The following is a 23,438-nucleotide window of genomic DNA, read 5'->3' on the forward strand; positions in this document are numbered from 1 at the left end:
TGACTCACGCAGTTTAAGTCATTTGACCAAGGTCACAGAGCCCAGTGTCCTGTTGCCAGGTCCAGGGAGTTTTTGACCCCATCCGCAGCTCACCCTTGCAGATAACAATGGTGAGGGTGGAGCTGGTGGTAGAGAGAATGGGATGACAGTGGTAATGGTCGTGATAGAAATGATGAGAGTTGGTGTTGTGATGTTGGTAGTAGGGAGGTTGCTGATGTTGCTGGTATTAATGGGAATGGGCACAGTAATGGGAGGTCGCAGTGACAGTGGTGGCCGTGGTGGGTGTCGCACCACCACAGTAGCACCTGCACCCCCTCCCCAAGCAAAGCTGAATTCCCTCTTCCTCTCACTTTCTCTTTCCCTAGCACTTTCCTGAGCACCTGGACCACTTCACGGAGAACATGGAGGACTTCTCCAATGACCTGTTCAGCAGTTTCTTTGATGACCCTGTGCTGGATGAGAAGAGCCCTCTATTGGACATGGAACTGGACTCCCCTACGCCAGGCATCCAGGCGGAGCACAGCTACTCCCTGAGTGGCGACTCAGCGCCCCAGAGCCCCCTTGTGCCCATCAAGATGGAGGACACCACCCAAGGTAAGAGGTGGAAGAACCTGGGGACAGCACAGGCCCAAAAGGCCCAGGAGGGAGGAAGCTCTGGGGTGACAAGAGAGTGTGCCTGCAGCCTGAGACTCCCAGAGGCTCCAAGAGGAGCCACCGCCAACCCCTCAGGAGGTGCTGCTCCCTGCCTTTCTGTTCTCCCTCAATTCAAAGCCAGAGAAGCACTTCTCAAAAGGGTTTCTTTGGTTGACTTAAGTCAGTGGTTCACAAAGTGTGGTTCCCAGACCAGCAGCATCACCTGGGAATCTGTTAGAAATGCAGATTCTCGGGTTCCACCAAACCTGCTGAATCAGAATGGGTAAGGCCCAGCCTTCCAGGTGATTCTCATGCATGCTCAGGTTTGCAAACTGCTGACTTAGAGGAGACAGGGGTAATTCAACAATAACTGTGGGGCCGGGCGTAATGGCTCACACTTGTAATCCCAGCACATTGCGAGGCCGAGGCAGGTGGATCACCTGAGGTCAGGAGTTCAAGACCAGCCTGGCCAACATATGGTGAAACCCCATCTCTAAGAAAATACAAAAACTAGCTTGGCACGGGGGTGGGTGCCTGTAACCCCAGCTACTTTGGAGGCTAAGGCAGGAGAATTGCTTGAACCCAGGAGGCGGAGGTTGCCATGAGCCAGCCAAGATCGCGCCATTGCACTCTAGCCTGGGTGACAAGAGCGAAACCCCATCTCAAAAAAAAAAAAAAAAAGGCCGGGCACGGTGGCTCAAGCCTGTAATCCCAGCACTTTGAGAGGCCGAGACGGGCGGATCACGAGGTCAGGAGATCGAGACCATCCTGGCTAACACAGTGAAACCTGGTCTCTACTAAAAAAATACAAAAAACTAGCCGGGCGAGGTGGCGGGCGCCTGTAGTCCCAGCTACTTGGGAGGCTGAGGCAGGAGAATGGCATCAACCCAGGAGGCGGAGCTTGCAGTGAGCTGAGATCTGGCCACTGCACTCCAGCCTGGGCGACAGAGCAAGACTCTGTCTCAACCAAAAAAAAAAAAAAAAATTATCCAGGTGTGGTGGTGCGCTCCTGTAATCCCAGCTACTTAAGAGACTGAGGCATGAGAACTGCTTGAACCCGGGTGGAGGAGGTGTAGTGAGCCGAGATCGCACCACTGCATTCCAGCCTGAGCAACAGAGTAGGACTCCTTCTCAAAAAATAATAACAGTAATCATAATAACTGGCTGGGTGCAGTTGCTCATGCCTGTAATCCCAGCACTCTGGGAGGCCAAGGTGGGTGGATCACCTGAGGTGAGGAGTTCAAGACCAGCCTGGCAAACATGGTAAAACCCCGTCTATAGAAAAATACAAAATTTACCCCAGCATGATGCCCTCCATCACATGGTGACTCTATTACATGCTGCCTGTAATCCCAGCTACTTGGAAGGCTGAGGCAGGAGAATCACTTGAACCCAGGAGGCGGAGGTTGCAGTGAGCTGAGATTGCGCCATTGCACTCCAGCCCAGGCAACAGAGTGAGACTCCTTCTCAAAAAAAAAAAAAAAAAAAAAAAGACTGGGTGTGGTGGCTCTCGCCTGTAATCCCAGCACTTTAGGAGGCTGAGGTGGGTGGATCATTTGAGGTCAGGAGTTCCAGACCAGCCTGGTCAACATGGTGAAACCCCGTCTCTACTAAAAATACAAAAATTAGCCGGGCGTGGTGGTGGGCACCTGTAATCCCAGCTACTCCGGAGGACGAGACAGGAGAATCACTTGAACCCAGGAGGCGGAGGTTGCAGTGAGTCGAGATCAAGCCACTGTACTCCAGCCTGGGTGACACAGCGAGACTCTTGTCTCAATAATAATAATAATACCATCCTGGCTAACACAGTGAAACCCTGTCTCTACTAAAAATACAAAAAAAAAAAAAAAAAAAAAAAAAAATCAGCCAGGCGTGGTGGCAGGTGCCTGCAATCCCAGCTACTCAGGAGGCTGAGGCAGGAGAATGGTATGAACCCGGGAGGCGGAACCTGCCATGAGCTGAGATCGCACCACTGCACTCCAGCCTGGGCGACAGAGCGAGACTTTGTCTCAAAATAATAATGATAATAATAATAAGCTGTAGACAAGACTCTAGAACTTCACCCGCCTCCTCATACTTGATGTCCTCTGAGATGCTATTTGGGAGAGATTCCTGTACCCTCTTTTATTCCTGAAGGTAGCATTCTCTAAAGCTCCCCTCTCCCCCAACTCCATCCTTTAAGGCAAAGAGCACCCTGAGTTCTTCCACTCAGGTAATCAGCATTCAAGACCCACATTGTGCCCCACTTAGAAATGGTCCCTTTGGGTATTTCCTCAAATACAGGTGGTTTCAAATCCTGGCTCTGTCACTTTTGGCTGGGTGATCACAGACATGCCGCTTAACCTCTGTAATCCTCAGTATCTATATCTACAAATGCAAATAACAATAAACATTTCTATAGCACTGTCCAGTCTACAGATTGCCTTCATGTTAATTATCACATTTATTTCTCATGACTGACAGGTGAGGTTGTAATCACGTTCATCATAATCCCCATGTGACCAATAAGAAAGCTGAGACTTGGCCAGGTGCAATGGCTCACGCCTGTAATCCCAGCACTTTGGGAGGCTGAGGCGGGTGGATCATGAGGTCAGGAGATCGAGACCATCCTAGATTACATGGTGACACCCCATCTCTACTAAAAATATAAAAATTCACCAGGCGTGGTGGCGTGCGCCTGTAATTCCAATTCCTCAGGAGGCTGAGGCAGGAGAACTGCTTGAACCCGGGAGGCAGAAGTTGCAGGGAGCTGAGATTGTGCCACTGCACTCCAGCCAGGGCGACAAAGAGAGATTCCGTCTCAAAACAAAGAAAAAAATGAAAACTGAGACTTCACAAAAGCTCAGTTGTCTAGATCACACCCACAGTAAAATGCAGAACAGAGACATAAGAGCACACCCTGATTCTCAACTGCAAACCCTTGCCACCACCACATTTGCCAGTCACGAAGGGCAGCCAGGGCTATTGGGTTGGGACTGACAAGGGCATTTGTGTGCATCCCCGTGTCTCCACCAGCCGCTGGGTGATCTTGGGCAAGTTACCTAATCTCTCTGGGCCTCTGTTTCCTCAATGATAAAATGAAAATAATATATACCTTGAGAGTTCTGGTCAGGCTTAAAAGAATATATACACAAAGTACCCTGCTAAGTGCCCAGCACATAATATATATACCAATAATTAGCAGCAGCCAAGTGCAGTGGCTCATGCCTGTAATCCCAGCACTTTGGGAAGCCGAGGCAGGAGGATTGCTTGAGTCCAAGAGTTCAAGACCAACCTGGCCAACAGGTGAAATCCTGTCTCTACTAAAAATACAAAAATTAGCTGGGAACGGAGGTGTGCACCTGTAATCCCAGTTGCTCAGGAGGCTGAGGCAGGAGAATCACTTGAACACAGGAGGCGGAGGTTGCAGTGAGCCGAAATCATGATACTGTACTCCAGCCTGGATGACAGAGTGAGACTCTGTCTCAAAAATTAATAATAATAATAATAAGTAGTGACTATTTTCATTGTGCACATAGAAGTCCTATGAATACTATGTGGGGGGGCCAGGCATGCTAAGTCACACCTGTAATCTCAGCACTTTGGGAGGCCGAGGTGGGAGGATTACTTGAGCTCAGGAGTTTGAGACCAACCTGGGCAACATAGCAAAACACCTTCTCTACAAAATTAAAAAATTAGCAAGGCATAGCAGCACATGCCTGTAGTCCCAGCTGCCTGAGAGCCTGAGGCAGGAGGATATCTTAAACCCCAGAGGTCAAGGCTGCGGTGAGCTATGATGGCACCACTGCACTCCAGCCTGGGCGACAGAGCAAGACCCTGTCTCAAAAAGAAAAAAAACAACAACAAAAAGAAAACACTATGGGTGCTTGTAACAATGAACAGTGTTCTTATCTTATTTCTCTTTTCCCTCTAACAGACCCGGTCTTGAGTGAGTTTCTTAATTTTCTCACCTGTTAAATGGGGAGAACAATGGTGCCTGCCCCCAGAGAGTTGTTGGGAGGAGTAAAGAAGCTCACGTGCCCGGGTGTATGGTTCACGTCTGTAATCCCAGCACTTTGGGAGGCCCAGGAGGGTGGATCACCTGAGGTCAGGAGTTCAAGGCCAGCCTAACCAACATGGAGAAACCCTGTTTCTACTAAAAGTACAAAATCAGCCGGGAGTGGTGGCTCATGACTGTAATCCCAGCTACTCAGGAGGCTGAGGCAGGAGAATCAGTGAACCTGGGAGGCAGAGGTTACAGTGAGCTGAGATTGCGCCTTTGCACTCTAGCCTGGGCAACAAGAGCAAAACTCCATCTCAAAGAAAAAAAAAATAGAAGTTCATGTGTGTCAAGGGCTTAGAGCTGTGCTCAGCACAAGAAGTGTGAGCTGCGTCTGTTGGTCTTTGAGATCCGCCAGGGGCAAAGACAAACCTTTGTACCTCCCCCGAGACCTCATTAGGGCAGGGACATCCACCCCTCTTAGGTCAGCCCAGCAACTCCTCAGCCACCCCAAGTCTTTTTATTATTATTAATTTTGGGGGGGACAGGGTGACAGGGTCTTATTCTGTCACCCAGGCTAGAGTACAGTGTTGCGATCTTGGCTCACCACAGTCTCAACCTCCTGGCCTCAAGTGATCCTCCCGCCCCAGCCTCCCAAATTGCTGAGATTACAGGAGTGAGCCACCACACCCGGCTCCCAAGTCTATTTTTAAAGCAATTTGTCTGTGGGCCCTTTGCAGGGGGCAGCTTCCCGGAGGCCAGTGGCCTGGCCCTGTAATTTGGAAAGACTGTGGGTATTCCTGGAGCCCACGGGCAGCCTGTGGCCCAGAGCTGGGGCACTCAGGCTCCCAGCAGGGTGGGGCCTGGCCTCCAAGGTGGCCAATCAGCCACTACTCCCTCTCCCCCACCACAGCAGGCCCCAAAGTCCAGAGTCCCCTCCAGCCCCACCTCAAATGTTGGCTCCCCTCCCTTCTCCCCTGTCTTACCCAATGCTTCAATGGCTGACAGGCAGTGGGGCACCGTGAACAGGGCTGACTTAGGGTGGAAGAATGTGGGCATCCATCAGGAAAAGGGGTGATGCCTGCCAGCCCTATTGCCCAGGTGAAACCAGGAGGCCCACTAGGTGGGTAGGAGGTGGATTCTTCCCTCAGGAAATCTAAGCCTCACCTCTCACTCCTCCCCACCACCGCCCCCTCCACCCACCACATACCCCCAGTCACCAGGTCCTGTGGACACTTCCTTCTAAATCTGTTCCGTCCTCTCCATCACAACTGTCACTGCCTTTGCTCAGGCCTCCCCTTCTCTCTCCTGGCTGATTTCAACACCTCTTGCAGTTCTCCCTGCCTCCATCTTGCCTGTAGCCAGTCCAGTCCCCACAGGAGGGCAGAGTGATTATATATACACACACACACACATATATATATACACACACACACACATATATATATTTTTTGTTTGTTTGTTTTTGAGATGGAGTCTCGCTCTGTCGCCCAGGCTAGATTGCAGTGGTGTGATCTCAGCCCACTGTAAGCTCCACCTTCCAGATTCACGCCATTCTCCTGACTCAGCCTCCCGAGTAGCTGGAACTACAGGCACCCGCCACCACACCCAGCTAATTTTTTGTATTTTTAGTAGAGACAGAGTTTCACCTTGTTAGCCAGGATGGTCTCGATCTCCTGACCTCATGATCCATCCGTCTCGGCCTCCCAAAGTGCTGGGATTACAGGCCTGAGCCACCATGCCCGGCCATATTTTTTAAATTGATTTAATTTTAGAGACAGGGTCTTGCTCTGTCACCCAGCTGGAGTGCAGTGGTCTGATCATAGTTCATTGCAACCTTGAACTCTTGGGCTCAAGCGATCCTCCTGCCTCAGCCTCCCAAAGCTGGGATTACAGGCGTGAACTACCGCACCCAGCCATAATCTTTCTTAAAATTTCAAATTTGGGCCAGGTGCAATGGCTCACACCTGTAATCCCAGCACTTCAGGAGGCTGAGGCGGGTGGATCACTTGAGCTCAGGAGTTCGAGACAAGCCTGGGCAACATCAGGAGACCTCATCTCTACAAAGAAATACAAAAATTAGTTGGGCATGATGGCATGCGCCTGTAGTCCCAGTTACTTAGGAGGCTGAGGCGGGAGAATCAATTGAGCTAGGAAGGTCAAGACTGCAGTGACTCATGATGGCACCACTGCACTTCAGCCTGGGCGAATGAGTGAGATCCTATCTCAGTAAAAAAAAAAAAAAAAAACTAAAAACAATTACAAATTTGAGCACATGCAAAACTCTTCAGTGGCTCCCCATTTGCTTTAGGATAAAGTCACATATCTGAACTAACCCAGCCTCCAAGGCCAAGTCACCTCCACTAGCCTCTCTGACCCCATCTTCCACTCCCCTTTGCATTCCAACTTTGCTAAACTGCTTGTGACTCTTCCTATATCCCCAGCACCTAGCACAGTGCTCAGCAAATGTTTACTAAATAACAATAGTTGTATTTTAACACTGGCTTGTATTTATTGAACACTTATTCTTTTTTTTTTTTTTTTTCCGAGACAGAGTCTCACTCTGTCTAGGCTGGAGTACAGTAGCGCAATCTTGGCTCACTGCAACCTCCGCCTCCCAAGCAATTCTCTCTGTTTTTGTTGTTGTTGTTGTTGTTTTTTTGAGACAGAGTCTCACTCTGTGCCCAGGCTGGGGTACAGTTGCACGATCTCAGCTCACTGCAACCTCTGCCTCCCGGGTTCAAGCGATTCTCCTGCCTCAGCCTCCCGAGTAGCTGGGACTACAGGCATAGACCACCACACCCAGCTAATTTTGCGTTTTTAGTTGAAACGGGGTTTTGCCATGTTGGCCAGGCTGGTCTCGATCTCCTGGACTCAAGCAATCTGCCTGCCTTGGCCTCTCAAAGAACTGGAGTACAGACAAAGAACTGGAGTACAATCACCTGGCTGCTCAAGTGATTCTCCCACCTCAGCCTCCTGTTTAGCTGGGATTATAGGCACACACCACCACACCCAGCTAATTTTGTGTGTGTGTATTTTTTGTAGAGACGGGATTTTGCCATGGTTCCCAGGCTGGTTACGAATTCCTGGGCTCAAGCGATCTGCCTGTCTTGACTTCCCAAAGTGCTGGGATTACAGGAGTGAGCCACAGTGCCCAACCTGAACATTTACTTCTCACCAGTGTTAAGTATTAACACTCACAGTGTTAAGTGTCTCATGTACATTATACTACTTAAGACTCAGAATTCTCTATTAGGTTCTTTCCCCATTTTACAGATGAAGCAGCGCAGGTTCAGAGAGGTTAAGCAACTAGCCTAAGGTCACACAGCCAATCAAGAGGAGTGTGAATCTGGTGCCCAAGCTCATTCTGTAAGCTGCTGAATGAAGAGGATGTCCTCACCTCTTCTGGCCCCAGACAACTCCCCCTCACCTCACAACCACCCTCTTTCCCGCCTGCCCCTGGTATACCCTAACAGCTCTCTTCAGTTCAGCCTACAGCAGCTCCCAGGGGGCAGGCAGGGGGCTGAGACCTCTGCCCTGGAGTCCCCTGAGCCTTTCCCCTTCCCCTAGATGTGGAGCATGGAGCGTGGGCGCTGGGACACAAACTGTGCTCCATCATGGTGAAGCAGGAGCAGAGCCCGGAGCTGCCCGTGGACCCTCTGGCTGCCCCGTCGGCCATGGCTGCCGCGGCCGCCATGGCCACCACCCCGCTGCTGGGCCTCAGCCCCTTGTCCAGGCTGCCCATCCCCCACCAGGTGAGCCTGGGGACGGTTTGCAGGGGCTGAGGGAGGGAGGAGGGCTGGTGGGTCTGCGGGAAGAGTTGCCCAAAGCCCTGTGCCCCGGGGCTCTGTGAACAGGAAGACAGGAGCCTCAGGACTGAGGGTGGGGAGCCTCAGCCCAGCCCCGGCCTCCGCCGACTCCACTGGCTGCCCCTTCACCATCCTGCAACGGGCACAAGCCACAGCCCCCTTGGAGTAACAAAGGCTCTCGCCTGTGCAGAAAAAGACAACTTGCAGGGCTCCAGGCAGGGCTGGCATCAGGAGCCCAGTCCAGAGGTAGACCCTGAGTCCAGGGTCTCAGAGGTAGAGACAGCCCAGGCCGATGACTTTTCTCAAAGCTTCAGGATTTTTAAAAAAGAAAGACCAAAATGGAAATTACAAAAAAAAAAAAAAAAAAAAAAGTGTGCCATATTCCAATTGTTTACATTTATGAGATTAATATTTTTAACCCACACTCTCAGGCTGAACTCCCACCTCCACGAATGTGTAGATGACAGCATTCAGCTATAAACCCAAGACCCCTCTGGGAATGTGAACCCCAGACCCCTGGCTCCCAGCCGAGGCCCTGCCTGAGTCCCAACTCGTTGCCTCCTTTGTGTTCTGGGCACATTGCATGTCCTCCTCTGTAAAATGGGCTCATGAACCCCCTAAGGTGCCTCTAGCCCTAGGATTCCACAGGATGAGCAGCATCTTAAAATCCCTAGATGGGAACGTGGCTGGCCCTGCCCCCTGCTGGCCACATGGCTCACTTGCTCAAACTGTAGGCGGCCGAAGACAAGAAAAGTCAGCCCCTCTCTGCCCTACCACAGACCCATGGGATCAAGGGTTGGTGGCAAATATGCAGGATCTTTTGAGACCGTCTCCAAGACTGGTTCTGAGACTCCTCAGGCCTTGCCAAAGGAGTGACAGCAGCAGCAGCCAGAGGCGAGGAGGCTTCAGAAAGGGAAACTGAGGCTCAACGGATTAAGCAATTTGCCCAAAATCATGCAGTTAGAAGCAACTGACCTGCCTTCCAAATTCGGCCTGCCAGACCCTGAAGGCCACACAGGTGAGGCCATAACCCCTAGTAGAAGGCACAGGAGCTGGCATTGTCAACAGTGAGCTCTCTGCACCACAGTCCCCTCTCACTCGAGGCATCAGCTGGGATGTAGACCAAGGAATCTCCAAGGTCCCTGCCAACTTGAACTTTCTGGGATTCTTACTCATCAGCCTACATTCTGGATTCTGCGTCCCACCCACAATATCATGATCTTCTCTCTGGGGCTGCAGCCCAGGGCCTGAAATCCAGCCCCCAACACCATGCCTTCTTCAGAGAGAGCACCACTTACATGCATATCAGTAGTCACGTGTACAAAGCCATGCATGATCTTGAAGTCCTTTCTGGAACAACAAGTCAGAATAGAAATAAAGAGAAATGCATGTTTGTTAAAAATGTCCATCTGATTCTATCAGGCCCTTGCTTCAAATCCATTTGGAGCTCTCATTGCCTCCAACTTCTTTGTCTGGATTCTACTTCTATTTATACCCCGGGACTCATTTCAGACTTTGACTTCTCAGAGAGCGACCTCGGAGCCCCCAGCCAATTAATGCCTCCTTCTTCCGTACTATTGCTACCAGCCATTGAACAGCTACACTATTCCAGACATTACCTCTTGTTCTTGTCCTCATGGCAACCCGCATACCAAAGCCTGTGTGGCCTTCACAGTTGATGTGGAAGGTGGCCCCACCCTCAGAGGCTCACCTTCTCTGAGCTTAAGGTCTGAGCTACACTACTTGGCCACCAGTCCTTTCTCTTAGGTGTGACTTGGCTTCTCTAAGCTCAAGAACTCGCCTCTATTCCCTTGCAGCTGTGCCCAGAACTCCAAGCCCAGCCACTTCCCCAACTGTGCAGGGCAGGCCACCAGCCTTAGGGAGGAGGTGGGTAGATGGCATGGTGGGGACAGACCCAGGGGCAGCTAATGGAGCTGGGCTTGTCTGTTCCTCAGGCTCCAGGAGAGATGACTCAGCTGCCAGTGATCAAAGCAGAGCCTCCGGAGGTGAACCAGTTCCTCAAAGTGACACCGGGTAGGTGTCCAGGGGAAGGGCTCTTCCCCTCCAGTCGTGGGCAGATAGCATCCCTACTTCCTTGGTTCAGCCCACCCCTGTCTCTTGGCAACCCCGCCTCCAGAATATCCTCTCCACCCTGCCCTACTCACTCTCCCTCCATCCATGCCCGCTCTTCGTCCAGTCCTCTTCTTTTTTTTTTTTTTTTTTCTGAAATGGAGTCTCACTTTGTCACCCAGGCTGGAGTGCAGTGGCGTGATCTTGGCTCACTGCAACCTTCCCATCCCAGGTTCAAACAATTTTCTTGTCTCAGCCTCCTGAGTACCTGGGATTATAGGTGCCCACCACCACACCTGGGTAATTTTTGTATTTTTTAGTAGAGACAGGGTTTCGCCATATTGGTGAGGTTGGTCTCAAACTCCTGACCTCAATGATCCACCTGCCTCAGCCTCCCTGAGTGCTGGGATTACAGGCGTGAGCCACTGCACCCGGCCTTCGTCCAGTCCTCTTCTTACCCAATCTACTGCTGCCATCGCTCCTGCTTGCCCAGCCTGACCCTATGAGAGAAAGTCCCCAGTCACCTTCTAGGGTTGCTGAGCTGGAGCTTAGTGACCTTCTGGAGTTGCTGAGGATAAGGCCCTGAACCCTGTGAAGTCAGGGATCGGGGAGGACCTCCCAATAATTCAGCTCCTATGATGTCTACGCCCGAGCTGTAAAGGAGCTGGGCCTCTGTGGTGTCAGATGAGGCAGCACCCAGGAATTGGCTACCCGGATGTCAACTGTCTTTCTGACACTGCAGAGGGGCTTCTGATGTCACAGCTGAGGCCAAGGGCCTGGCAGTCCATGTCCCACAGTGTCAGGGCTGGTGCAAGCCCATGCTCAGCTGAACTCATGATGTCCAAGCTGGTGTGCAATGTTGCTAACCCGGTTTCCCCTGCTCTTCCCAGAGGACCTGGTGCAGATGCCTCCGACGCCTCCCAGCAGCCACGGCAGTGACAGCGACGGCTCCCAGAGTCCCCGCTCTCTGCCCCCCTCCAGCCCTGTCAGGCCCATGGCACGCTCCTCCACGGCCATCTCCACCTCCCCACTCCTCACTGCCCCTCACGTAAGGAGCTGGGGATGGGCTGATCCTGGAAGTGAGGAATTGAATAGATCCACCTGAGCGCACGGCCAGTGGGGAGGGTTTGGGGAGCCCTGAGACTGATCCCCACCCTCATCAGAATTCAGAGGGATGCCTACCTGGGAGTATGAGAGTTTGAATCCTTTTTTTTTTTTTTTTTTTTTTTTTTTGAGTCTCGCTCTGTCGCCCAGGCTGGAGGGCAGTGACTCAGTCTTGGCTCACTGCAACATATGCCTCCCAGGTTCAAGCAATTCTCCTGTCTCAGCCTCCCAAGTAGCTGGTATTACAGGCACTTGCTACTGCTTCCGGCTAATTTTTTTTTTTTTTTTTTTTTTTAGATGGAGTCTCGCTGTGTCACCAGGCTGGAGTGCAACCTCCACCTCCTGGGTTCAAGTGATTCTCCTGCCTCAGCCTCCTGAGTAGCTGGTACTACTGGTGCACGCCACCATGCCCAGCTAATTTTTGTACTTTTAGTAGAGACAGGGTTTCACCACGTTGGCCAAGCTGGTCTCGATCTCTTGACCTCGTGATCTGCCCGCCTCAGCCTCCCAAAGTGCTGGGATTACAGGCGTGAGCCACCGCACCCAGCTGGGAATTCAAATCCTTTCGCCCTGCCTCATGGTGAACAGGAGACTGTTGCAGAGCCAGAACTAGAACTTGACATTCCTGACCTCCAGGGGATGACCCAGGCTGCCTCCAAGGAGTGCTGTGTGAGGGGCAGTGCCCAGATGGTCCACAATCCCCAGGAAACATGGAGCTAGGCCCTGAGCCCTGGGATGGGTGTGGAGTCTCCCAAGCCAAGATTGTAGGGAGGGGTCTGATGAAGATGCTATTTGGGGCATCCTGGACAAGTAAGCTTTGAGGGTGTGGTCTCAGGGATGAGATCCAGGAAGCCCTCCCGAACAATGCACTAAGAGCCTAACACCTGAGCTCTCAGCACCGCCCTGGCACCTGACACGTGTTACTGAATTTCACCCAGATCCACCCCCTTTTCAGATGAGGAAACTGAGGCGCAGAGCGTTGTGTGCCTTGCCCAGGTCATATAGATAGCACATGGCAGAGCTTGAATTTGAACCCAGGGCTGCCTGGCTCCTAACTACCACGTCGTACTTCCTACAGAAATTACAGGGGACATCAGGGCCACTGCTCCTGACAGAGGAGGAGAAGCGGACCCTGATTGCTGAGGGCTACCCCATCCCCACAAAACTCCCCCTCACCAAAGCCGAGGAGAAGGCCTTAAAGAGAGTCCGGAGGAAAATCAAGAACAAGGTAATGCCTGCCACCCTGGGGCTTCAGAGGGCTTCCTTGGTGGGTGGGCTCCCCTGGCATACCAGCTCTGAAATTGGGGGGCCCAGGAAGTGGATATGTGGCAGAGCTAACCCTTGTTTTCGGGCCTCTCCCTCTAGATCTCGGCCCAGGAGAGCCGTCGTAAGAAGAAGGAGTATGTGGAGTGTCTAGAAAAGAAGTAAGGGGCTTGGGAGGTGTGGGGAATCCATGTGCCACTCCCTCCCCTGACCTGCCCTCCCCAGGCCCTCCCTCATGGGGCAGCAGAGGCAGGGGGCACACGGAGTGTGATGGTGGTGGGCAGGGCCGAGGGGGCTGACCCTAAGCCTGTGCCTGCTTGGCCCCTACAGGGTGGAGACATTTACATCTGAGAACAATGAACTGTGGAAGAAGGTAGAGACCCTGGAGAATGCCAACAGGTGGGTGGTGCTTCCTGCATCCAACCTGGCCCCCTGCCCCTCTGCAACCTGTGCCTGGCTTTGCATAGCTCTGGGAGACAGGGGAGAGGAGAGAGAACTAAGTTTAGGATAACAGGGACCCCAGAAGCACACCCTGTAGCCTTGGGCCACTTACATCCTGCCACTGCCTGCGTTCCCATTTTTCCTCACCTGCTAGACACCTGGCAGGGCAGGGGGAGTTGCTTAAGTGAGCAGGTGTTTTCAAACTGTGGTCCTCAGACCAACAACAACCCCTAGGAATTATTAGACATGCTTATTCTCTGGCCCCATGCCAGGTCTACTGAATCAGAAGCTCCGGGGGTAGGGCCCAGCGCCCCCTGTTTTAATAAGCCCTCCAGGTAATTAGGTTGTACCCTCAAGTTTGAGAATCACTGGTGTAAATCCCTGTTACTCAAAGCCAGTTGCCCGGGACAGGCAACATCAGCATCACCTGGGAGCTTGCTAGAAATGCAGGCCGGGCACAGTGGCTCACGCCTGTAATCTCAACACTTTGGGAGGATAAGGGGGGGCGGATTATTTGAGGTTAGGAGTTCGAGACCAGACTGACCAACATGGTGAAACCCCATCTCTACTAAAAAGAGAAAATTAGCTGGGCGTGGTGGCAGGCGCCTGTAATCCCAGCTACTCGGGAGGCTGAGGGAGAAGAATCACTTGAATCCAGGAGGCGGCGGTTGCAGTGAGCTGACATTGTGCCACTGCACTCTAGCCTGGGCCAGACACCATCTCAAAAAAACACAAAAATACAGAATATCAGAACTCTCTCCAGACTTACTAAGCTAAAAACTGCACATTCACAAGGTCTTGGGTGATTCACATGCACTATGAAGTTTGAGAAACAGGAGTGTAGAGACAGCAGCGCAGTGCCTGGCAGGTAGCAGCCACGTAAAGTCACAGCTCTGGGTTCTTATACTGCTCTGCCATTTTTGTGACTCTGGAGAAATCGTTAAATATCTCTGGGCCCCTGTTTCTTCGTCTAAATGGGGATGATAGAAACATTATCTCATAGGGTCGGGCACAGTGGCTCACGCCTGTAATCCCAGCACTTTGGGAGGCCAAGGCATGCAGATCACTTGAGGCCAGGAGTTCAAGACCAGCCTGGCCAACATGGTGAAACCCCATCTCTACTAAAAATACAAAAATTAGCCAGGTGTGGTGGTGCATACCTGTAATCCCAGCTACTCAGGAGATTGAGGGAGGAGAATCGCTGGAACCCAGGAGGCAGAGGTTACAGTGAGCTGAGATCACGCCACTGCACTCCAGCCTGGGTGTCAGAGTGAGACTTCATCTCAAAAAAAAAGGACCCAGCCTGATGCTTGGCATTTAGGAATGTGCAATTCATGTTAGCTTTTATTCTTCTTTCATTATTTTTATTTATTTATTTTCTTGAGATAGGGTATCACTCTGTTGCCCACGCTGGAGCATAGTGGGATGATCATAGCTCACTGCAGCCTCAAACTCCTGATTCTTCCTACCCCCTCAGCCTCCTAAGTAGCTGGGGCCACAGGCACACACCACCATCCCTGGCTAATTTTAAGTATTTTGTAGCAACAGGGTCTTGCTATGTTGCCCAGGCTGGTCTCCAGCTCCGGGGCTCAAGCATACCTCCTGCTTTGGCTCCCAAAGTGCTGAGATTATAGGCGTGATCCACCACACCTGGTCTTCTTCCATTATTTTTATTTATTTATTTATTTATTTATTTATTTATTTATTTATTTGAGACAGAGGCTTGCTTTGTTGCCCAGGTTGGAGTGCAGTGGCACAATCTCGGCTCACTGCAACCTCCACCTCTTGAGTTCAGGCAATTCTCGTGCCTCAGCCTCCCAAATAGCTGGGATTACAGACATGTACCACCACGCCCGGCTAATTTTTGTATTTTTAGTAGAGACAGGGTTTCGCTATGTTGGCCAGGCTGGTCTTGAACTCTTGACCTCATGTAATCCTCCTGCCTCGGCCTCCCAAAGTGCTGAAATTACAGGCGTGAGCCACCACACCCCGCCATTATTTTCATTCCAAATTCCTGATAATACCCAGCCATGAGCCTGTGGTAGGTCTTTAATAATTATTTGCTGGGATTAATTACAATAACCTAGACAACAGCCTTGGTATGCAGCAGGTGCTCAACACAAGACTTTTTCCTTCTTTCCTTCCTTCTCCCTCAGCTTCTCCAGCGGGATCCAGCCACTCCTCTGTTCCCTGATTGGCCTGGAGAATCCCACCTGACCCCCCACCCCACCCCTCTGTTTCTGGCTGGGGTTCCTTTCTGGCCCAAAGTAGGTCCAGGCCCTTGGAGCTATTTCGCCACCTGCTGTACATTGTGGGAACTGCAACCCCTATGTGCCCGGTTGGGTGGAGAGAGATGAAACATTTTCCCACCAAGCCTGTACTGAACGCGTTCTGTGTGCACCCAGAAGATTCCACACTGAGTGGGACCTAGTCCTCACCCTCAGGGAGGCCACAGTTAGTAAAGGAGACTGACGTGGAAATCTATAAATAAACGAAGTGCCTTGATAATAAAACAAAAAGTCAGCAATAAAACAAAAATGGGCCGGGCGCGGTGGCTCAAGCCTGTAATCCCAGCACTTTGGGAGGCCGAGACGGGCGGATCACGAGGTCAGGAGATCGAGACCATCCTGGCTAACCCGGTGAAACCCCATCTCTACTAAAAAAAAAAATCCAAAAAACTAGCCGGGCGAGGTGGCGGCGCCTGTAGTCCCAGCTACTTGGGAGGCTGAGGCAGGAAAATGGCGTAAACCCGGGAGGCGGAGCTTGCAGTGAGCTGAGATCCGGCCACTGCACTCCAGCCTGGGCGACAGAGTGAGACTCCGTCTCAAAAAAAAAAAAAAAAAAAAAAATGGCTGGGCACGGTGGCCCATACCTGTAATCCCAACACTTTGGGAGGCCGAAGCGGATGGATCACTGAGGTCAGGAGTTCCAGACCAGCCTGGCGAAACCCTGTCTCTACTAAAAATACAAAAATTAGCTGGGCGTGGTGGTGCACGCCTGTACTCCCAGCTAGTCAGAAGGCTAAGGCAGGAGAATCACTTGAACCCGGGAGGCAGAGGTTGCAGTGAGTCACAATCGCACCACTGCACTCCAGCCTGGGCGACAGAGCGAGACTCTGTCTCAAAACAAAACAAAACAAAAAACCTAACAAAAACAATAGCTACCATTTACTAGACACTCACTATATACCACGCACTGTGCCGAACAGCTCTTTCTTATCAGCTCAGGGTCCTCCGGGTGCCAGGGAGGGAAGGTCAATGAACCTGTGGCAGGTGTCAGTTAAGCAAAAGAAGGCTGGCCTCCACGCAGCTGGGGGCAGGCCTTCCCTCCTCCAACCCCCTTGGCCAGGAGCATCACAGGGCAGGCCTGAGCTTCCACAGGGTGACCCAGCCAGTCACCACGAGGCAGGCCCCAGGTGCCAGGCCACTCTGCAGAGGAGCCACGCAGGAGGTGACCTTTCCTATCTTGGCTGAAACGGGCACCTGGCGTGGAGGCCACGTCTGGAGCCAGCCCCCTAGGAGAGCTCCAGGAGGCAGAGATGCCTGCGGGGTCAAAGCCTGCCAGCTGACTGCTGTGCCCTCCTCAGGACCCTGCTCCAGCAGCTGCAGAAACTCCAGACTCTGGTCACCAACAAGATCTCCAGACCTTACAAGATGGCCGCCACCCAGACTGGGACCTGCCTCATGGTAGGTGTGGCTCCCTCCACCACAGGCCCACAGGAGGAGGGTTCTTTCCAAGGCTGGCATTTTCCAGGGTTGGGCAGAGCTTTGAGGATCGGTAACATCGTGGGCAGTATCATCAGGGTACACCATCCTGGCGCCTGGTGGGCTGGTTCTAGCTGACCCCAGCCTCCTTCTCTGAGCCCGTGGTGCCTTCTGCCTCACACCGGTCCTCGACTGGTTAACACAGTGTAGGAGTGTAGGTGTGTAGGTGACTCCAGTGGCCCCAGCTAGGAGACAACTGGGCAGGTTCCTTGAGGAGGTGGCTTCCACAGGCTTTGTGCAGGGAAGGGCTTGGGGAGACTCAGGGAAGTACGGACATGTTCTTTCTGGAATGGATGGCAGTGAAAAGGCTGAGGAAACCCCTGGAAACCCAGAAGGCTCCAAAGGTGTGCTTCAGACCTCTTCCAGTCGCTCTTCCCTCTTCTTCTGGAAATGGCCAGCCTCTTGCTGCCTTGCTCAGCAGGCCCCGGCCCTCCAAGACCCTCGAGCTGTCAGGCGGCAGAGCCAGGCTATGGGCAGGGGTTGTGGGCTCCCTGGCTCTCAGCACCTCCCGCTAGCCAGACTCCCCAGAATCCTGCTGAGAACGTGACATGCTGATGTGTCCCCCTCCCTCGTCCCGGTCCCAAGCCCTACCTGCACCTATTCCTTCCTTTCCTGATTCCTCTACACCATAGGGTGACTCCACATTGGCCACTTCCCTCTTACTTCTAGCACTGCCTGTGGCGACCCCCCTACAATGGGCTGGGATGGCCTGAGCGGCCCCTGCCTTCCCCAGAGAGGATGGGAGACCCCACGTGTGGGAGGAAGTGGTCAGCTGGAGGAGCTGCTTCTTTGGGAAAACGCTGAGACTTTTGTGCCTGTTGGTTTGGGAGAGGAGGAGTGGGGTGGTCAGGGCCGCGGCCCCTCCTTGCCCAGATCTGATGCCACTGTCTCTTTGCTACCAGGTGGCAGCCTTGTGCTTTGTTCTGGTGCTGGGCTCCCTCGTGCCCTGCCTTCCTGAGTTCTCCTCCGGCTCCCAGACTGTGAAGGAAGACCCCATGGCCGCAGACAGCATCTACACGGCCAGCCAGAGTGAGTGCCCACCTGTCATGCCAGCTCCCTGGGCTGGGGCTGCCCTGCCCCAGCCCCAGTGTCCAGGCAGAAGCCAGACATAAGAGAGAAGCCAAGTGTGGGGTCGGCATTATCTCATTCTGCCTCATTTTCCAGATGGGGAAACTGAGGCCCAAAGAGAGTCTATGCTTTGCTCAGTGTTTGTGGTAGAATTGGGACTAAAATACAGAGCTCCCAATGCCCAGCCTAGCTCCCAGAGAGCTTCAGGAGTGGCTTGCAGGAGGTGGGTTTAGGGGATAACAGGAATGTTCCAGCCCTGTGCCCCATGCATTATGGTGCTGGTGCTTCTGCGGCGTCTGCTAGGTACCATCAGTACCTCATGATAGGGACAGCAAGTGAGTTTCAGTTCAAAGGCCATTTCCAATAAGGTGGTGGTAGCTGCCTGAAACACTGTGTTAAGAAGGACCCTGGAGGCCGGGCGCGGTGGCTCAAGCCTGTAATCCCAGCACTTTGGGAGGCCCAGACGGGCGGATCACGAGGTCAGGAGATCGAGACCATCCTGGCTAACACCGTGAAACCCCATCTCTACTAAAAAATACAAAAAACTAGCCGGGCGTGGTGGCGGGCGCCTGTAGTCCCAGCTACTCAGGAGGCTGAGGCAAGAGAATGGCGTAAACCCGGGAGGCAGAGCTTGCAGTGAGCTGAGATCCGGCCACTGCACTCCAGCCTGGGTGACAGAGCGAGACTCCGTCTCAAAAAGAAAAAAAAAAAAAAAAAAAAAGAAGGACCCTGGGCCAGGCGCGGTGGCTCACGCCTGTAATCCCAGCACTTTGGGAGGCCGAGGCAGGTGGATCACCTGAGGTCAGGAGTTCGAGGCCAACCTGGCCAACGTGGTGAAACCCCGTCTCTACTAAAAATACAAAAATTATCTGTGCATGGTGGCATGTGCCTGTAGCCCCGGCTACTTGAGAAGGGTGAGACAGGAGAATCACTTGAACCTGGGAGGCAGAAGTTGCAGTGAACCAAGATCACACCACTACACTCTAGCCTGGATGACAGAGTGAGACTCGTCTCAAAAAAAAGAAGGACTCTGAGGCACCATTCAGAATCGACAGGAAGGAGTGTCATGGTCCATTGATAATGTCTACCGTGGACAGAGGAAGGGTAGTGGTGGTGTGGGTTCAGATATCTACCGTTTCCAAGGGGGATAGTAAAGTACAGTGGTTAGGAGCATGTGGATGTTAAGTCCGTCGTAACTGGCACTGCCACTTGCTGTGTAACCTGAGGCATGTGTCTTAATTCATTTCTTCATCTAGAAATGAAGAAATTGTCCTAAGCTTTCATTTCTTCATCTAGAAAATGGGAGTGGCAATTTTGCGCTTACTGAGCCATGGCTGTGAGGCAGTGCATGAAACAGCACAGTGTCTGTGCTTATGAAATGAGCACGCTCAGTCTCTTTGAGCTCACGGAGGAGAGAATAGCTACATCACAGTAGCTGGCAAAAGGAGAACCAGGGTAGGGCCCAGCAAAGAAGAGTGTGGATTTCAGAGGGAGAGAATCCTTCAGGTGGACCCACAGAGGAACTTCCTGGCTGTCCCTCATCACTTACCAGTCAGTCACTTACCAATTACCACGTGTCTGACAGGACAGGACAGGAGGAGGAAGAGGAAACAGATGGGAGGTCAGAGGAGGGAAGATTAAGGAGTGAGTTTCAAGAAGGAGGGATATAGCAGGGAGGATGAGCTAGACATTGAGGGCCTTGAGGGGAGGAAGCTGGTGTGGGGAGGGTTAGGGAAAGAGGAAGTAGAGACAGGGAGAGTGAAAGCTCCTCCCCGGACACGTGCAGGCTGAGGAGGAGAGAACAGTGTGGTCACTAAAGGTGGGTGGGCAGCAGCAATGCAAGGTCTGGAGAGTCCTGTGTCTGCTTTTCCAAGGCCACAAAAGCCACTGGAGGGAAAGGAGTGAAAAGAGAGCTGGGGTTGATGGACAAAGCCACAGTGAGAGGAGGGAATGAATGAACCCCTTGGAGAGAAGGCAGTGGGTTTTAGGCCCAGGACCTGGGCTGGATGGAGAGGAGGACACATCCCAGCAGGCAGATGGCTTTGGAGCAGGCTGGTTTGCAGAGCTGGCGCATTGCACAGTTCCAGGGACCGCTGTTCACACATACTATGAGGTCATGGCTGCAGAGCCGGAGGGGCGGCAGATCCCAGGGCCAGGCAGACCTGGGTTCGCATCCTCCTTTCAGGGAGGACAATTTCCCTGAGTGCCCAGAACTTCAGTTGCCTCCTCTGGAAAGCGGGGCTAAAGAAACTTCATTCCTGGCCGGGCGCGGTGGCTCATGCCTGTAATCCTAGCACTTTGGGAGGCCGAGGCGGGCGGATCACGAGGTCGGGAGATCAAGACCATCCTGGCTAACACTGTGAAACCCCGTCTCTACTAAAAATACAAAAAAAAATTAGCCAGGCGTGGTGGCGGGCACCGGTAGTCCCAGCTACTGGGGAGGCTGAGGCAGGAGAATGGCATGAACCCGGGGGGCGGAGCTTATAGTGAGCGGAGATCGTGCCACTGCACTCACTCCAGCCTGGGCAACAGAGCGAGACTCTGTCTCAAAAAAAAAAAAAAAAAGGAAAGGAAAGAAACCTCATTCCCTAGAGTTTCTCTCAGATTTTAACCACTCTACTTAGGTCTATGGGCCTTGGATAATGCCTAGCAAATGGTGGGCGTCCAACAGATGTTTGTTTTCCTTCTCTGAAGGGCAAACTAGGATCTAGAATAGGGAAGAGACTTATTCAAGGTCTCGCAGAAAGTAAGTGGTGGACTGGCCAGATGCGGTAGCTCATTCCGATAATCCCAGCACTTTGGGAGGCCAAGGTGGGAGGATCACTTGAGGCCAGGAGTTCAAGACCAGCCTGGCCAACATGGTGAAACCCCATATCTACTAAAAATACACAAAGTACCCAGATATGGTGGCACACACCTGTAGTCCCAGCTACTCGGGAGGCTGAGGCAGGAGAGTCGCTTGAGCTCGGGAGGCGGAGGTTGCAGGGAGTCGAGATCCTGCCACTGCACTCCAGCCTGGGCGACAGAGCAAGACTCTGTCTCAAAAAAAAAAAAAAAAAAAAGAGAGCAAGTAAGTGGTGGAGGTTAGAACACAGCTCCCAGATGCCCAAACGCAGTACCCTCTGCTTAGGAAGAACTGACTTTTCTGAGTATTTCCCCAACACAGTTTCAATCACTTCCCCTCTATTACCTCATTTAAACCTCTCATTTACATGAGGTTGGTCCTAGTATCCCTATTTTACAGATGAGCACACTGAGGCTCAGAAAGGTTAAAGCAAAGCGTGTGACTTACCTGAGGTCACACATCCGGGAAGTGTCAGAGCTGGGACTCAGATCCAGGGCCTGTGTCCTTAACCACTAGGCCATAAATGTGGCCAGGATGTCGAGGGAGTCTTGGGCACGCCGCTCATCCTACACTCCCTCTCCAGTGCCCTCCCGAAGCCTCCTATTCTACGATGACGGGGCAGGCTCATGGGAAGATGGCCGCAGCGCCCTGCTTCCCATGGAGCCCCCAGATGGCTGGGAAATCAACCCCGGGGGGCCGGCAGAGCAGCGGCCCCAGGACCACCTGCAGCATGACCACCTGGACAACACCCACGAGACCGCCAAGTACCTGAGTGAGGCCTGGCCTAAAGACGGTGGAAACGGCACCAGCCCCGACTTCTCCCACTCCAAGGAGTGGTTCCACGACAGGTGGGTGGGTGGCCCCTTTCCCTCCTGAGGCAGGGTCCACCTGCCTCCTGCCCACCCTAGGTCACCACATTGGCCACACCCTCCCAAGGCCCCATCCCTGCTGGGTCTAGATCCAGCTTGCAGAGGGTAAAAGGCTTCCTGCTGGACAGTCATCCCTGGTCTCTCTTCTCTCTCCAGGGATCTGGGTCCCAACACCACCATCAAACTCTCTTAGGCCATGCCAAGACCCAGGACACAGGACGCACCCCCGGCACCCAGAAGAGGAGTTCTTGCTCACTAACCCGGATCCGCCTCGAGCCCCTGCCTCCTGGAGCTTCCCATTCCAGGAGAAAAGGCTCTACTTCCCAGCCTTTCCTTGCCCCTGACATTTGGACTCTTCCCTTGGGCCAACCACTCTGTTCTCATTCTCCTTCCCACCGCCATCCATCCGTCCTTCTTAGACAAACCACTCACTGGGTACCCCGCCTCCTCTCTCATATGCCCAACACGACCACTGCCTCTCTGTCCCCACACCTGCACCCAAACAGACACATCAACTCACCCCACTCACTGACACCCCTCACCCCACCCCCACTGTACAGAGACCAAGAACAGAAATTGTTTGTAAATAATGAACCTTATTTTTTATTATTGCCACTCCCCTAAGATATTGTATTTTACAAATCTCCCTCTTCCCTTCACCCCTCTCTTGTTTTATATTTTATGAAGTTAGTGCGGGCTTTGCTGCTCCCTGGCCCAGGAAAGAGGGACTCCCCGACCCTCACCTGGCACCCCCCTGCTGCTGCCCAAGTTGCTGGGCCTTTTTAATTGCCAAACTGCTCTCTTCATCAGCTCAGCACATGCTTTAAGAAAGCAAAACTAAAAAAAAAAAAAAAAGATGCAGCATCAACTCCTGACTTTGTGCCTTTCTTCAGTGGAGGGGAGGGAAAGTAGAACCAAAGGGCAGGGGAGTAAGAAAGGTAAGTTGATTTTATATTCTGGCAGGGCATGTGGGAGGAGTGTGAGAAGGGTTTTTTTTTTTTTTTTTTTTTTGTAGAGGTAGGGTCTCACTATGTTGCCCAGGCTGGTCTCAAACTCCTGGGTTCAGTCTGCCCACCATGGCCTCCCAAAGTGCTGGGATTACAGGGGTGAGCTACCATGCCCAGCCTGTTCACTTTTTATTTTCCAATATCTTGTTGACTGAATTTTTTTTTTTTTTTTTTTTTTTTTTTTGTGAGACGGAGTCTCGTTCTGTCGCCCAGGCTGGAGTGCTGTGGCACTATCTCGGCTCACTGCAAGCTCCACCTCCCAGGTTCACCCCATTCTCCTGCCTCAGTCTCCTGAGTAGCTGGAGTAGCTGGGACTACCCCGCCACCGCGCCCAGCTACTTTTTTGTATTTTTTAGTAGAGATGGGGTTTCACTATGTTAGCCAGGATAGTCTCGATCTCCTGACTCGTGACTCGCCCGCCTTGGCCTCCCGAAGTACTGGGATTACAGGCGTGAGCAACTGCGCCCGACCTGTTGACTGATTTGTTATTTCCTCTTCTGTCTCTGGGCTTTATTTATAGCTTTTATATGTGTACACTTTTAATTGAGGATTAGGAAGATAGCTGAGATAAATGTTTTTTATCTGC

General features: G+C 52.4%; 1 protein-coding gene across 1 annotated transcript in view; it reads left to right on the forward strand.

Moving 5' to 3' along the window:
* The window catches only part of CREB3L1 (cAMP responsive element binding protein 3 like 1), a 45,590-nt gene extending 22,877 nt beyond the window's left edge, over positions 1-22,713 (forward strand). Inside the window, exons 2-12 of the mRNA XM_010371056.2 lie at positions 366-594; positions 8,183-8,367; positions 10,377-10,455; positions 11,382-11,539; positions 12,674-12,823; positions 12,961-13,019; positions 13,189-13,257; positions 16,886-16,985; positions 17,966-18,092; positions 21,560-21,824; positions 22,002-22,713. Of these exons, the coding sequence (XP_010369358.1) occupies positions 366-594; positions 8,183-8,367; positions 10,377-10,455; positions 11,382-11,539; positions 12,674-12,823; positions 12,961-13,019; positions 13,189-13,257; positions 16,886-16,985; positions 17,966-18,092; positions 21,560-21,824; positions 22,002-22,038 (1,458 nt within the window). The 3' untranslated portion in view covers positions 22,039-22,713. The remainder of the gene's footprint in view (positions 1-365; positions 595-8,182; positions 8,368-10,376; positions 10,456-11,381; positions 11,540-12,673; positions 12,824-12,960; positions 13,020-13,188; positions 13,258-16,885; positions 16,986-17,965; positions 18,093-21,559; positions 21,825-22,001) is intronic.
* The last annotated feature ends 725 nt before the right edge of the window (positions 22,714-23,438 follow it).

Source organism: Rhinopithecus roxellana, chromosome 15 (genome assembly GCF_007565055.1).
Source record: "Rhinopithecus roxellana isolate Shanxi Qingling chromosome 15, ASM756505v1, whole genome shotgun sequence".
NCBI classification, from domain to species: Eukaryota; Metazoa; Chordata; class Mammalia; order Primates; family Cercopithecidae; genus Rhinopithecus; species Rhinopithecus roxellana.